At 62.1% G+C, this 14,352-nt stretch overlaps 1 protein-coding gene across 4 annotated transcripts in view; it reads left to right on the forward strand.

Annotated features, from left to right (window-relative positions):
• Positions 1 to 14,352, forward strand: part of Myo9b (myosin IXB) — a 62,696-nt gene that overhangs the window by 10,745 nt on the left and 37,599 nt on the right. For all 4 annotated transcript variants that reach the window (XM_087201834.1, XM_087201832.1, XM_087201833.1 and 1 more), the window contains exon 2: positions 641 to 1,534. In XM_087201834.1, coding sequence (XP_087057960.1) covers positions 701 to 1,534 — 834 coding nt within the window. In that variant the 5' untranslated portion in view covers positions 641 to 700. The remainder of the gene's footprint in view (positions 1 to 640; positions 1,535 to 14,352) is intronic.

Consider the following 14,352-nt stretch of genomic DNA (forward strand, 5'->3'; position numbering starts at 1 on the left):
GCCCCACGTCGCAGGCCGCCCCTGGCCTGTCCTCTGGCAGCAGTGGGGAGCTGTCATGGCTCTGGTCCTGCCCAGGCCGCGAGGACAGGCCAGAAGGAACGCAGGGGGATGGGGGCCCGGCGGGGCCCGCTGAGGTGGAGGGCTTGGTCAGGGGTGCCTAACGATGTCACTGGCCCCGAGAGCCACGGCGTTTGGGTCAGAGGCACCACTGAGGACAGAAGGCCTGGGCGCAGCGAGTGGGACTGATTGGTGACTCAGAAGGCTGAGGCTGAAGGGTTGCAAGTTCGAGGCTAGTCTGGGCAACTGAGTCTGCACCAAAACGAAAACATTTAAGGAGGCAGCTGGGTGTGGGGGTGCACACCTCTAGTCCCAGCAGTCTGGGAGCCTGGGGCAGGAGGGTCACAGGCTTAAGCCCAGCCTGGGCAGCTTAGTGCGACTGTCTCGGAATAACAGGTACAGAAGGGATGGGGGTGGGCTCAGTGTGCAGACCCTGGGTTCCACCCACAGTACCGCTCAGGAGGGGGAGACGCAGCTGGGGGCTGGGGCCCTGCTTGGCGCTGCTCGCTCGCAGCTGGTGGTTGGGTCACACAGTGGGTCTGCCGTGTGCGGGGAACCTTGCCTGACTTGTCCTCCCTTGCAGCTGCAGGAGCCGGCGCGCGCCCAGGCCCGGGCGGCATGCGGAGGCCCCGCGGGCAGCAGGATGAGTGCGAGCGAGGCGGCGGGCCGCCAGGAGCAGGGCACCTACGGCCTGTGCATCTACCCGCAGCTGTCCTGGACGCCCGGCCCGGCCTCGTGCTGCGTGCCAGCCGCCAAGGACAGCACCACGGCCGAGGTCATCCGCGAGGCCGTGGCCCGGCTGCGGCTGGACGGCAGCAAGTGCTACGCACTGGCGGAGGTGAAGGAGGCGGGCGGCGAGGAGTGGGTGCTGGACGCCAGCGATGCGCCCGTGCACCGCGTGCTGCTGTGGCCACGGCGGGCGCAGGCTGAGCACCCACGGGAGGACGGCTACTACTTCCTGCTGCAGGAGCGCAGCGCCGATGGCGCCATCCAGCACGTGCACTCGCCCCTGGTGGCTCAGGCCGCGGCTGCCCGCCGCCTGGTGCAGCGTGGCCTCCTGCCGCCCCCACAGGCCGACGTGGACGACCTGTGCAACCTGCCCGAGCTGACGGAGGACAACCTGCTGAAGAGCCTCAAGTGCCGCTTCCTGCAGCAGAAGATCTACACCTACGCCGGCAGCATCCTGGTGGCCGTCAACCCCTTCAAGTTCCTGCCCATCTACAACCCCAAGTACGTGACGCTCTACACAAACCAGCGGCTGGGCAAGCTGGAGCCGCATGTGTTCGCCCTGGCCGACGTGGCCTACTACGCCATGCTGCGCAAGCGCGTGAACCAGTGCATCGTCATCTCGGGCGAGAGCGGCTCGGGCAAGACGCAGAGCACCAACTTCCTCATCCACTGCCTCACAGCCCTCAGCCAGAAGGGCTACGCCAGCGGCGTGGAGAGGACCATCCTGGGTGCCGGGCCGGTGCTGGAGGTGAGTGCGCGGCAGCCTGGGCGGTGGCGGGCGTGTTTGTGCCTCTGGCCATTGCCGCATCACATCCGCGGTGCCTTTTGGCAGTTTTTTTTTTGCTTTGAAACGGTCTCGAGACCTTGCCCATGCTGCTGGGCTGGAGCTTGGCGATCCTCCTGCCTCAGCCTCAGGTGCAGGTCTTGGTGCTCCGGGTGTGGCTCAGTGAGGGAGCACTCCCCTGGCACATGGGAAGCTCAGGTTCTGTCCCACAGTATGTAGCCTGTTCTCAGCCAGCAGGCAGGAGGCCCTGGGCTCCCTGCCCAGTGCTGCAGGCAGAAAACTAAGCTTGTCGCCTCTCAGCCCGGCTGCTCTCTCGCAGCAGTGGGCATTTGCAGCCCCTCTGTGTCTTTTTGAGACTCGAGATCTTTTTTACTGCGGTGTCATACTCTGTTACGGTATTGGTCTGTGGACTCAGCCAGCCACGAGTGAGAGCTATATACAGAGAAGCAGTCGATCTGCCCTGAATGCGTGTATACGACTTTCTCGCCTGAGTCTAACCTGTGCAGTGTGACAGCTGTGTGACAGCGTTTACACTGCCCGGGGTGTCCAGACCACCTGATGAAGGCCACTGGGCTGCAGGAGGCCGTGCCGGGCTCTATGCCAGCACTGCACCCTCTGACAGAAGGTACCTGAGCACCCACGGGCTTGGTGCCCACAGGTGACCTGGACCCGCCTTGTACACCAGGGACACTCGCGGTGTGGGGCAGCCCCTGCCCCATGGGCCCGTGACACCGTGCACTACGGAGGGCCGGAGTGGTGAGCAGGTGGGCCCAGGTCTCCCCAGAACCACAACCCCTGACTTTTCACTGTCCCCTGGCCGAGGCCCGCTGTGCAGCCGCCAAAGCCATAAGCTGTCAGCACCTGCCGCGTGGGTTTGGCGCCCTCCCTTGCTGAAGTCACCCAGGGCCCTGCACTGCACCTGGTATGCAGCCTCTTTCCGCTTCTCCTGGAAGAAGGGACCAGGCCAGGGTCATGCTGGGCGTCAACTCTGAAACCCCTGAGCACCCCGCAGGCAGCTTGGGGCCCCTGTCCCACGCATCACTGTGCTCCAGCCAGAAACCCAGAGCCAGGGCATTGGTAGTCGGGGTGTGCAGGTCGCGGTGGGGAAGCACAGTGAAGCTCCTGGCTGCCCTCTCCTCCACCCAGGGCCGCCAGGGTCCTTATCTGCCCCCGGCTTCCCGTGCTGGAGGGAGGCGGTGTTGGGGTGTGGCGCCAGGAGTCGCCAAGCTGCCAGCCCACATCCCCTTGCTGAACGAGTCCCTGAGCAAGGCAGCCGGGGAGGGCGGGTCGTCTTGGCTCAGTGTGGGAGGTTTGGGCCCACCCTGGACGGTGCTGTCTCCATGGCGAGCTGTATGGCGGCTGGGAAGCAGAGCTAGGAGAGGCCGCAGGTCCCCAAGGCCCTGTCCCCATAGCCTGGAGACTCCCAGCGAGGCAGACCCGGCTCTGTGAGGCAGCAGTAGCAGCACGGGCTGGGGCGTGGCCTGTGGGGGCGCCCCAGGTTCCGGCCCTGCGTGGACAGGCAGGTGCCGACCTGGGCCCTGGCACCCAGCCCTGGTGGCCCGCGAGCTCCCACCTAGTGAGGTCCCAGCTCCACTTTTGCAGGGATGTTGGCCAGCCTGCAGGGGGACCCCAGGGAGTGCACGGCGTCCATCCCCCAGCCCTGGCCCTGGTGGCCCTCGGTCCCCTATACCTCTTAGCCCTTGTCAGCTCCATGAGGCACCGCCATGCCTGAGTTGGCTGCGAGGCCCATCCGAGCCAGCAGGGCCAGGCTTCCCGGGCTGTCGCCAGGGCGTGAGTGGTGTCCACTCCGGCTTCTACTCCCAGCATGAGCCAGCCGCACATCCCAGTGGGAAAATGCTTCCCGGGGCAACTTTGGGGGGGTGTTTTTTGTTTTTGTTTTTTGCATTTTATTGAGCCAGGGTCCTGCTGTGTAGCCCAGGCTAACCTTGAACTCACGGTGATCCTCCTGCCTCAGCCTCCCAAATAGTGGGATGACAGGTGTGGGCCAGCACGCTCATCTGCAGGACTGTTGGGAAGGGTTTGGGCTTGAAGCTGAGCTGCTCGCTGTGGGCTCCACTGAACTGTGCAGCCGACCCTTCCCTGCAGCGGCACTGTCCCCACACCCATGTGACAACCCCAGGTGTCCCCAGACACCGCTGATGTCCCCAGGACTGGCTCCCCTACATGAGAACTGCCACCCTCGACTGGTCCCTCTGAGAGACCCAGGTGGGTGGCAGGCCCTGGGCATGAAAACCACAGCAGCCCCAGGCCCTGGGATGGGGCTTTTTCCTTCTCTCCCAGGCCACAGGGCAGCTCCACCCTCAGGCAGGAGGATTGTGGGGTTTATTCTCATGCCTGCCCCAAGGCAAGCGTGCAGGGCTGGTTCCTCCGGAAGCTGGGAGGCTGGGAGGGCAGCTCCGTCCCAGGCCTCCCTGGCTTCCAGACAGGTGGGGAGATCTTGGTGTCCCTGGCTGGGGGATGCGTCACTCACAGGCCACCTTCCCTGTCCCTTTAGGGCCCAGATCAGGACAGAGAGTCTAGATGTCATCCTAAGTTCTGTCCCCTCGGAGTGTACCCTGAATCTTGGGACACCCTTCTTAGATCTTGATCTTTCTCTGTCTTTCTTTCGTGTGTTCGGATTGTTGGAGACAGGGCCTCAGTCCGCAGTCCAGGCTGGCCTGGAACTCACGGCAGTGCCCTGCCTCAGTGCTGGGAGGCAGGCGTGCACCCCCACACCAGCTGAGTCCTGGTCTTCTTTACACCCACAAAGACCCTGTGTCGGGGGTCACGATGCAGATGTAACTCTCTGGGGTGCACAAGTCCCTGTAAGTGGGCTCACTGCCTTTGCGCACATCCTGGGCCGCAGTGGCACCATCCGGGACTTCTGCTCTGCTCCCCAAAAGGAGAAGTTGGGTGTTTGAGGTCAGGGCATCTCTGGGCAACCCCTCCCCCCGGGGTTGCAGCCTCGCCGTGCAATTCTGACCAGAAAACAACAGGAAGGGCACTGTGGAGAGCAGGCCTGGTCAGCTGACGCGACCTGCAGGACTTAGCCTGGGGCAGAAGCCTGAGCCGCTCACCTCCTGACGTGAGTGGCATCGGACCCTGTGCTATCTGATTGGCCGGGCAGCGGGGTGCTTTCTGTGCGTGGGCTCCCTGTGGCTGTGCCTGGGGTGGCCCTGGAGCCCGGTGGCTGGGCCAGGCGGGGCAGGCGGGGTCAGGGCCTGGGCCCTGCCGCACCGCCCAAGGGCGGACTTCATTCCGAAAGCAGAGAAAGCAGAAATGAAAGGCGAGGCGGATGCCAGCTCCCGCCCTCTGTTCCCAGGAGAGGAGGCTGTGGTGATGGGATGCTGAGGAGCACGCAGAGACGGGGTGGCCGGGAAGGGCCAGGCTGGCGGGTCACCTGACACTCCCACTCCCCGCAGGGTGAGGGACGCGGCATGAGGTGGCCGAGCTCCTCCTCGCCTGTCCTGATGTGGGCAGACTGACCGCTTCACCCAGCATGGGGGAAACTGAGGCCGCACTCTGACCCCAGAGCCGGGTCGGGTCTCTGTCCTGTTCCCAGGCGTGGCCAGTCCCCGCTGAGGTGTCTCGGGGTGAGGGGCCCCAGGCAGGACCAGATGCCTGCAGAGCTGGCTGCAGTGTCACACAGCAGCGTAGAGCCGGGAGCTACACCTCCACTGGGTGCCCTGCAGTGGAGCAGTGTGGCCTGGCCCTCCTGCCTCTCTGGGAGGACACGTCCGGCCCAGCCACTGCTGCCTGCCTTCCACTCCTTCCACTTTTCCCATTTTTTTCTTTCAGTAAATGGAGACTGAGCCCAGGGTCTTCACTCTGAGCTGCGCCCTCAGCCCTTTTTATTTTTTGAGACAGAGTCTTACTAAGTCTCCAAGTTGCCCAGGTTGGGCTTGGACTTGAAATCTTCCTGCCTCGGCCTCCTTAAGCATTGGGACGATGGGCTGTGCTGCTGCTCACCCCCACCCCCATGTCGGGCGGTGGTGTCCAGGGTTGGGGTCCCCAAGTCTTGCTGACCTGGCTGCTTGGGAGATGTCCTGCTCCCAGACCCAGCTTCAGAACGCACAGCAGGTGAGGGCGGCCCCGCGGTCCCCCGCTGATGGTTCGTGGCCGGCTCCCGGTCCCCGGCTTTGATTACTGTAGCGTCACTTGCCCATGCTTAACTGCAGTTCCAGAGTACCAGATGGAAAATCCCCGAAAGAAACAGTCTGCGAGTTTTCAGTTTTGCGCTGTTCAGAGTGGCGTGATGAATGTGTGCCGCGCTCCTGGGCGGTGACCCTCAGCTGCCCTACGTGTGCAGAGGGGATGTGGTGCATGCAGGGCCTGGCACCTCGCTTCCTGAGGAGGGGCCCCTGGGCCTCAGAGCCTGAGCGTTCTCCCGCGCTGCCGGCCCGGCTCCTGTGCGCTGTCCTCCTGGGACCTGCTCTTTGAACCTCTGCCACGTGGCCACTGCGGTTTAGCTTGCTTTGTTTCGGGCAGAGCTGGGGCCACGCCCCGGGCCTTATCCTTTTGAGACAGGGTCTTGCTACCTTACCCGGCTGGGCCCAGACTTCCTCCTGCCTCAGCCTTCTGAGTAGCTGGTGCGCCTGGCGTGCAGTTTCCCGGTGTGGCCGGCTCGTTTGTGCCCCCGTGCCTGTCCTGGGGTGGCGCGTCCGGGCGGTGCTGTGCTGCGTCTCTCCTTCCTGAGCGGGGCACAGCCCGGAGCGGCTCTCCTGTCAGCACCCGGGACGCCCGGGGCAGATCGCTCCTCACCTCCGTGGCTCTTGTACTCACATGTCGTGTCACCCGTCTTCCCTGCTCTTCCCAGCCAGAGGCTGCCTTTCTTTTCGCACACACCTGCAGCTGGCAGGCCAGTTGGCCAGTGTCCTTGTACGAATAAAGCTTTATTGGCACGCGGCCCCACGCACACGTGTGCACTCTGTCCCTGGCAGCTCGCAGTCCCGGGGCCCCTCAAGGCCGAGCACGTTTCCCACCGGGCCTGCGCAGGGAGGGTGCTGACCTCTGTCACTGCCCCTCTGCATTGTGGGGTGACCGTGGGTCAGCACTGCCTCTGGGTGCCGGGTGCAGTGGGTGCTGGGCATTTCCCGGGATGCGCGAGGCCTGCAGCAAGGCATTGTGTCCGCAGGAGAGGTACAGAGCTTCCCGCCCGCCCTTGGAGCAGGGGAATGGCTGTGCACACAGCGTGTGTCGCGTGGGTGTCTAGGTCGCCTAGCAGTGACTCAGTGTGCAGGAGTGTGGGTGAGGGCAGGGCCCAGGAAGTGGGCCCCCGGAGGATGGGTGTCCTGGGGCTGCAGAGAGGGCCCTGCAGGGCACAGGAGGCTGAGGGGTGGTGGCTGTGGCCGTCCCAGGCAGCCTTTCCGGCCAAGTGCTCTGCATGGTCCGAGGCTGTTCTAGACGAAAAAAGCGATCGTTTTGGGAGAGCCTTGTCCAAGAGAAGAGCGCAATTATGAGGTGTATTTTAAGCACCCGAAAGGTCTCCTAGAAATTGGAGAGTTGATGAAAAGCTGGAACTTGCGCCCAGGACCGCCCTGCCCAGCCACCGCAGCTGCCCTCTGTTCTCTTGTGGTGCTGGGGCCGGAAGCTGGGGCCTCACACGGGTGAGGCGAGCGGTCACCCTGGAGCTGCACCCCAGCCCTTTTTACTGTTAGTTTGGGGAGGGTCTTGCCAAGTCGTCCATGGTGGGCTTGAACTTGTGACCCTCCTGCCTCAGCCTCCTTGGTAGCTGGGAATACAGGTGTGTGCCGCCACCCTTTCTAAGTGTCCGGGGGCTTTGCGCCGGGCTGCGGTGACAGAGGCCCCACCTGCCCGGTTGTGATGTCTCCTTCCTGTTCACACCGGAGCGTGGCAGGGGCTGTTGACCATGATCCTGGTGCCTTTGGCTTTCTGCCAATTACCCACAGGGCAGCGTCACCCTGGAGATGCTCTGGAACTGCCCTCCATGTGACTCAGTCTCCCCGGCCAGCACCAGCCCCAGGCCCCAGGGACCTTGGCCCCAGGGTTCCCCCAGGGACTGGCCCTGTTCACCCCTGACACCTGCCCGACCGAGTGAGCAGGACCCGGGGCCACTTGGCAGTGGGGCCTTGGGGGCCAGGTGGTGACTTTTCGCAGGCTCTGTCTGTCCCTCACACCCACGCTGGGCCACCTTGCAGAAGGGCCCAAGCACCTGTGGGTCCTGGGGACCTCTGCTCACCTGGGTGCTCAGGGTGGCGGCCAGGGACAGTGTAGGGGGTGTGGCCGTGCTCGAGGAATCAGCTGGGAGGGGTCACACCCCGGGCTGGGCCAGTCTGCTGCAGGCACCCCTCCCCGTGGCCTCAAGCCTGCAGGATTGAGGGCCTCTGCCATTGCAGCTGTGCCGGTCTGCGGAGCCAGGGGTTGTCCAGGCCCAGGAGCACAGGGGTGCGAGGGCCTCCCCCAGCCCAGGCATCAGGAAAACTCCTCAAAGCCCGGCCTCAGCCCCAGAACGGCTGGGAGCACTGTCGGACACAGCCCAGGGCCGCATGTGCTGGTGGTCAGTGTCTGCAGCCTTGGAGACAGCAGAGCAGAGGCCGCTGAGCCCAGACCCAGGGTGGGGTGGGGCGGAGCGCCTGGCGGGCCCCCAAACCCTCAGCCTCGAGGTGAAGGGTTATAGACAAGGAGGGCAGTGGGCGAATAGATAACAGATGGGGGATGGACACACAGGGAAGGTGAGTGACCAGTGGATGGACAGTGAGAAGCGACCAGGGTGGATGTGTGGACAGCAAGGAAAGCGACGCAGTGGGCTGTCACGGCCCTTTAGATGCCAAGGAGCCTGGGGACGCTGGAGTGAGTAAGCCAGCCCCAGAGGCCACCACAGCCCCACGCAGCCTCCCACAGGTGTGCATGCCAGGGGCGGGAGTGCAGGTGGGTGCTGCCCCATGGCCAGGTTTCCGTCACCCAGGCTTCCACCCCAGGCCCAGTGGGGACCAGCTGGGAGCCTGGGCTGCACCGTGGGCTCCCCGAGAGGCGAGTCTGGGCTCCTGGCCACTGCTGTGGCTGACAGACACAAGTCCATCAGCTTGGTCCGGGTCGCTGCCCAGTGTGCATGGCGGTCATTGGAATGCCAGCTCCGCCCTCAAACTGTCCTGGCCTGGTTGGCCTAGCATGTGCCCACCCTGGACTCGGCAGCAAAGCCCCCTCGGGTGCGGGACAGGGACTCCGGGAGGCCTGGGGAGGTGAGACACTGAGCACGCATGGGGGCCCCGAGAGGCCTGGGGAGGGACATGAGGGGAGAGCGAGAGAGCCGATGAAAGCGTGTACTTCAGTGCGTCCTGACGCATCAACACTGGCTCATCCATGAGTTAAAGCCAGCTTGGGCTACATAGTGAGTTCAAGGCCACCCTGAGCCACATAGTGAGACCCTGTCTCAAAAACACACAATAGAGCCAGGGATGTAGCTCAGTGGTTTCGCCACCTGCTGCGCAAGCGCAAGGACCCGAGTTCGATCCCCGGTACCAAAAAAAAAAAAACACACACACAATAAAACCAAAACAAAAAGGCCACTGTTGTAAAGTTAAACCAGGTTCATTGTTGATGCCTGGAGTCCCAGCTACTCGGAAGGCTGAGGCAGGAGGATGCTTGAGCCCAAGAGTTGGAGGCCAGCCTGGGCAGCATAGCAAGACCCTGCTTCAAAAACTATTCTAAAATTAAATGTTTATTTTAAAAAACAAAACAAAGCAAAACCCAGACAAGTTGCAGACCTACTGCCCCACCTTGCCAAGGTGTCCAGAGCGGGTCCTGGGCCTGGAAGGTGGGGCCCTCTGAGCCTGGGCTTGCAACCCCACACTCAGGCTGCGTCAGAGGCGGTCGCCAGGTGGATCCCGGTGCTTGCTCCGCACTGCCTCAGTTTCCCCACCTTCTCCCTCCCGGCACCCGCTGGGCTTCCTGTGCCCTTGGTGGCGTGGCGCCTGATGGCAGCATGCTCCTGGACTTCCCGGGCTGCACCCAGCCCACCGCAGGCTGGGAGACCCTGAGCCGAAATGATGATCTCCTCGCTGTGTCACCACGGCAGGTACCTGGGAGTGCCCGCTTCTTAGGGTTTGGTTTGGTTTTCTGCAGTACTGGGGATGGACCAGCACCAGCCCTCTTTATTGTTTATGCTGAGACAGGGTCTCGCCAAGCTGCCCGGGCTGGGCTGGAACTGGGGACCATCCTGCCTCAGCCTCCCGAGTGCTGGCGTTGCAGGCGTGTGCGAAGTGGCGTCTTCACAGAGAGGAAATGTGTCTCGGCTCCGCTTTGGAGGTTCTGGCTGGGAGCCTTGAGCCTGTTGCTGTTGGGCCTCTGTTGTTTGGGTGTCTGGGCTGTGCAGAGCAGGGAAGGGCTGTTCCCCTCGGGCCACGCCCCCCGGGCCATGAGGCCCTGCCTCTTAAAGGTCCTGCCACCTCGCAGTGTTCCTGGCCTGGGACCCCAGGCAAGCAGGGCCCCACCCTCCTCCAGGTGTGTGGGACGTGTGCCCCCCACTGCAGAACAGGAGTCCCCCACTCAGCCTGTTCTCCTGAGGTGTGGCGGGTCTCCTGTAGCTTGTCCACGCCGTGTGGGCCTGGTGTCACCGTGGCGAAGCCAGACATCCTGAACCACGGGGTCCTCGGTACTGGGGCAAAGTGCTCCTGTCCCTCCCGCCCATGGCCGTGCCCAGGGTCATAGGGACAGGGACAGGCCGAAGTCCTCCCCTGCTCTCCCCACTGTGACCTCCAGAGCCCGCAGGCTAGGGATCAGGATGCCCTCGCCGCTGCTGAGAGCTGGGACCCCTGCAGGGGGGACTGTGCAGGCTGTCAGGGCTGGGCCTGCCCTCCGAGTGTGCAGGGACACAGTGGCCCCAGGAAAGAGGCTGTGGGGCTGTGGGGTGAGCCCGGGACCGGGGTGTGCAGTGGGATCTGTGGCAGCGCAGCCCGGACTGCAGCCAGGCTTTTAAACATCGTGTGTTTCCATCTTGTGGACACTCACATAATGCCGTAACTTGATTTTTTGTGGATGTGTAGCTTTAGAGGTAGAACCTGGGGGCCACACGTCTTGTGCACCCTCAGCCTTTAAAAAAATTTTTTGTTTTTTTGTACCGGGGGCGTGAACTCAGGACCTTGCACTTACAAGGCAGGCACTGGAACCACCGAGCTAAATCCCTGGCCCTTAAAATTTTTATTTTGAGACAAGGTCTTGCTGAATTGCCCAGGCTGGCCTTGCGCTTGCAGGGATCCTCCTGCCTGAGCCTCTGAGTGCTGGGATGACAGGCGTGCACCACCACCCTCAGGTATGGCTAGAATTTTAAAGGACCTGCCATGTGGATGTTGTTTTCTTAAACTTCCATTAAACAGCTCTTGGGTGAAGGAGGAGATGAACTCTGGGATGCGTTTTTATTTTAGAAATTACAGGTTTTCTACAAATCAGTAACAAATCTATTGTCAGAATCTATATGATGTAAATAAGGCAGCAATAGAGGGCAGTGTGACCCATGCCTGTCCCAGCCAATTTGGAAACTGAGGCAGGAAGATCTCAGGTTTAAGACTATCATCGGAAACTTAGGGGCACCCTGTCTCAAAATAACTAGTATATACGTACATACATACATATATATACATGTTTGTGTATGTATGTATGTGTATGTTTGTATGTATATGAAGAGGGCTGGGAGTGTAGTTCAGTGATCCCTGGGTTTAATTTCTGGTACCTCAAAAGGAAGAGAACAGCATGTAGCTATCCCTGTGTATCCACAGGAAGTAAGTCACCTTATGTCCCCTCTTGGAAAGACCTGAGAGGAAAAACGGTCAGCCAGAGGAAAATGATTTGGGTGTCCGGTGGGGCACCCTGGGGACACTGTGAGCTGTGGCACATGCCAGCACCTCCTGCACCTCTGGTCTCCCTGGATCGAGCGTGGCTTGGGGTGACCACAAAGCGCTCGGCACCGGTTCCGCTGTCGGCTGCTGGGCACGGCAACTACTTTAGGCCCAGGGTTTGCGGGGCGACTCTGGCCCACGGGGCGGCTTCTGAGGGGTCAGTGGCCAGAGCCCTGCTCAGCATGCGGGGCCCGCCGCTTCTGGCCCTGAGGTGGCCGGTGGTGCCCTGGGGTGGTGCTCCGTGCCCTGCCACCCCTCAGGCCCTGCACCACCTGCCGTCTGTCCATCCGGGATGCTCTCATGCGGCCCCACTTTCTCCTCCCCAGCCTGGGAGCCGCTGCGTGGCGGTGACGGCTGCGCCTCCTGCCCACGGCTGCCTGCAGCGCCACACGCGTGGTCTTCTGCTGCCCCTTCCCTCTGCGCTGTCCTCTTCCTTGGCTGGCAGCTCCTGCTCACTGGGCCACAGGAGTTCTGGTGCCCTTGGGCTGGGGTGCCGTGCGGCAGGGACGCTGAGCCTCGTCTTGGGCCCGCCTAGCGCTGCATGAGTCCACCCAGAGCAGCACCACACAGGGCGGCCGTGGGGGCTCGTCGGGGGCCAGGCGGCGGCCTTGACCTCTGCTATGCGGCACATTACACCTGGCCTCCTCTTGGCGTGGAGCTAGGAGTGAACAATGGTTTTTGTATTTCTTTTTTAAAATTTTTATTTTGTTTTGCTGGGCTTGGTCATTTTTGTTTTGTGTAGTTTTGGGGTTTTATTTGCGGGAGTTGGTGTTTTTGCAGTACTGGGGCTTTCCCACTGAGCTACCTCCCCAGCCCTTTTTATTATAATCTTTTATTTTGAGGTAGGATCTTGCTGAATCACCATACCCCAGGTTGGCTTCAAACTTGCAGTCCTCCTGCCGCAGCCTCCCCTTGCTGGAACCCTAGCTGTGCTGCACTCCGCCCAGCGGGATTGCAGGCAGTTTTTGCCTTATCATCCTTTTGAGCTAGAGTGGGTGGGCCAGAGTATCTAACTCCCTTCCAGTTTTAGCAGAGACCCCTAACAAGTGGGTGTAGCAGGACCCCCCCACACACACACACACAGACCCCAGCGCTGTTTGCTTAGGTTCTGATCAGGCCCTCTGGGACCCCCCAGCCTCCCAGCCAAGTAGCCTGACCCCTTCCCGGCTGCCTTTCAGTGACCTCCCAAGGTCCACGCTGGGTCCCTGGCTCGTGCTCCATCCCCCCGTCAGAGGTCTGCTAGCTGAGGGCACAGCCTAGTGGGGGCATTTGCCGGTGTCCTGAGGCCCTGGCTTCCGCCCCAGCGCTCTGAAATGTTTGTGAAAAGTTGGACATTGTGGTGCGCAGTACGGTTTGAAATTCGCACCGCAGCCCGGACGTGGAAGCAAGGGGTTCACTCGCACAGTTCGCCTTCCGTGTGGGCCGCTTAGCATCCATCCTGGGCCTTGTGGGATGTGGAGTTCTTAGCGTGGTGCCCAGGCACACATGGGCCCGCTGACTTCCTCCCTCGCGCCTCAGGCAGTTCTGCCCTGCCCAACCCCTCCCCAACCTGACTGCCTGCCTCAGTGACCACTGCGCTAGTCACTGGTTGTGTGCGTTGGATTTCTTTTGCTTCCGCCTCTCAGTGAGATCACTGAGAGTGGTGTTTGACTCGTCATGTCTGGTTTACTGCACTTAACACAGCAGCCCCCAGTTCCCTCGTGCTACAGGGATGGCAGGACCCTGTCCTTTTCCTGGCTGAATAGTATTCCATCATCTGTGTGTCTCTTGTCTTTCTCCATTCCTCTGGGGCTGGACTCTTCCATCTCTTGGTGTTGTCAGTGGGGTGCAGCAAGCATGGGTGTTGATGTCCCTCTGACACGTGGTCTTCGTTGCCTTTGGACAGACCCCGGAGGGCGGGTGAGGGATACAGATTTTCTCTTTTTTGTGGAAATAGGGGTTGAACCTAGTGTTTGCCAGGCAAGAGCTGTGTCACTGAGCTCCCCTCCCAGCCAGCTGTGGTTTTTGTTTTGTGGCAGTGGGGATAGAAGCCAGGACCTTCACACTGAGCTGCATCCCCGGCCCTTTTTGAATTTTGAGCCAGGTTCTTGTTAAGTCCCTGAGTTGTCTAGGCTCAGCTCAAATTTGTAATCTTCCTATGTCAGCCTCCCTGAGTGCTGGCTGACAGGCAAGTACCACCCCCACTAGCAGCCCCATTTTTATTTTGAGACCGAGTGTCAGTGAGTTGCCCGGCGGGCCTCTAACTTGGGATCCTCCTGCCTCTCCCTCCTGAGCAGCCGGAATGGCAGGCGCATGCCCCGGAGCTGGGCTTGAGGCTTTACCCCCAGGTGCACGCACTTTGTCTCAGCGCCCAGTCCTGCCTCTGTGACTGCAGGGAAAGTTCCCTTGAGAGCAGAGGCTCAGGATTCCTGGCCAGGACGGTGGCCGCACACAGCCCCCCCCCCCTCGCCCCCCGGCCACGTGCCAGACACCCTGGTCCCTCCTTCCCTCCCGGCCACCCCAGCCTCGCAGGCCCCGCCATGTGCACAAGGGCCCGGGCAGCCCAGCCTGAGTTTCCCGGCGGCCCTGTCTCCTGCATGGTGGGCCGGATATTTTTAGCCGGCTTTGCAGAGCCCCAGTGTGTGGAGCTCATACCAGATGCGTGAGGTCACCAAGCAGCCTGGCCTGGCCGCTATGAGGCGCGGGCTGGCAGCCGGGGGACCAGGAGGCCAGAAGCCCGGCCATGCATCGCGCAGGCCCAGGCCCAGGCCCACAGGAAGCCGGCACTCCATGGGCCCCCCCACCTGGCGGGCAGGCAGGGAGACTGCGCCTCAGCTCCGTGGGGGCAGAGCCTCCAGCCGAGCCCTGGGGACGGGTGCCCGTCAGCCTGTGGGTGGGAAGCTGGGGGCGTGGCTACTCCCTGGCCCTGGGGCTTCCTGTCCAGCACAGGCT

The sequence above is a fragment of the Heterocephalus glaber genome, unplaced genomic scaffold (assembly GCF_053883595.1).
Source record: "Heterocephalus glaber isolate CG9 unplaced genomic scaffold, H.glaber_assembly_v1.0 deba00001761, whole genome shotgun sequence".
Classification (NCBI taxonomy): Eukaryota; Metazoa; Chordata; class Mammalia; order Rodentia; family Bathyergidae; genus Heterocephalus; species Heterocephalus glaber.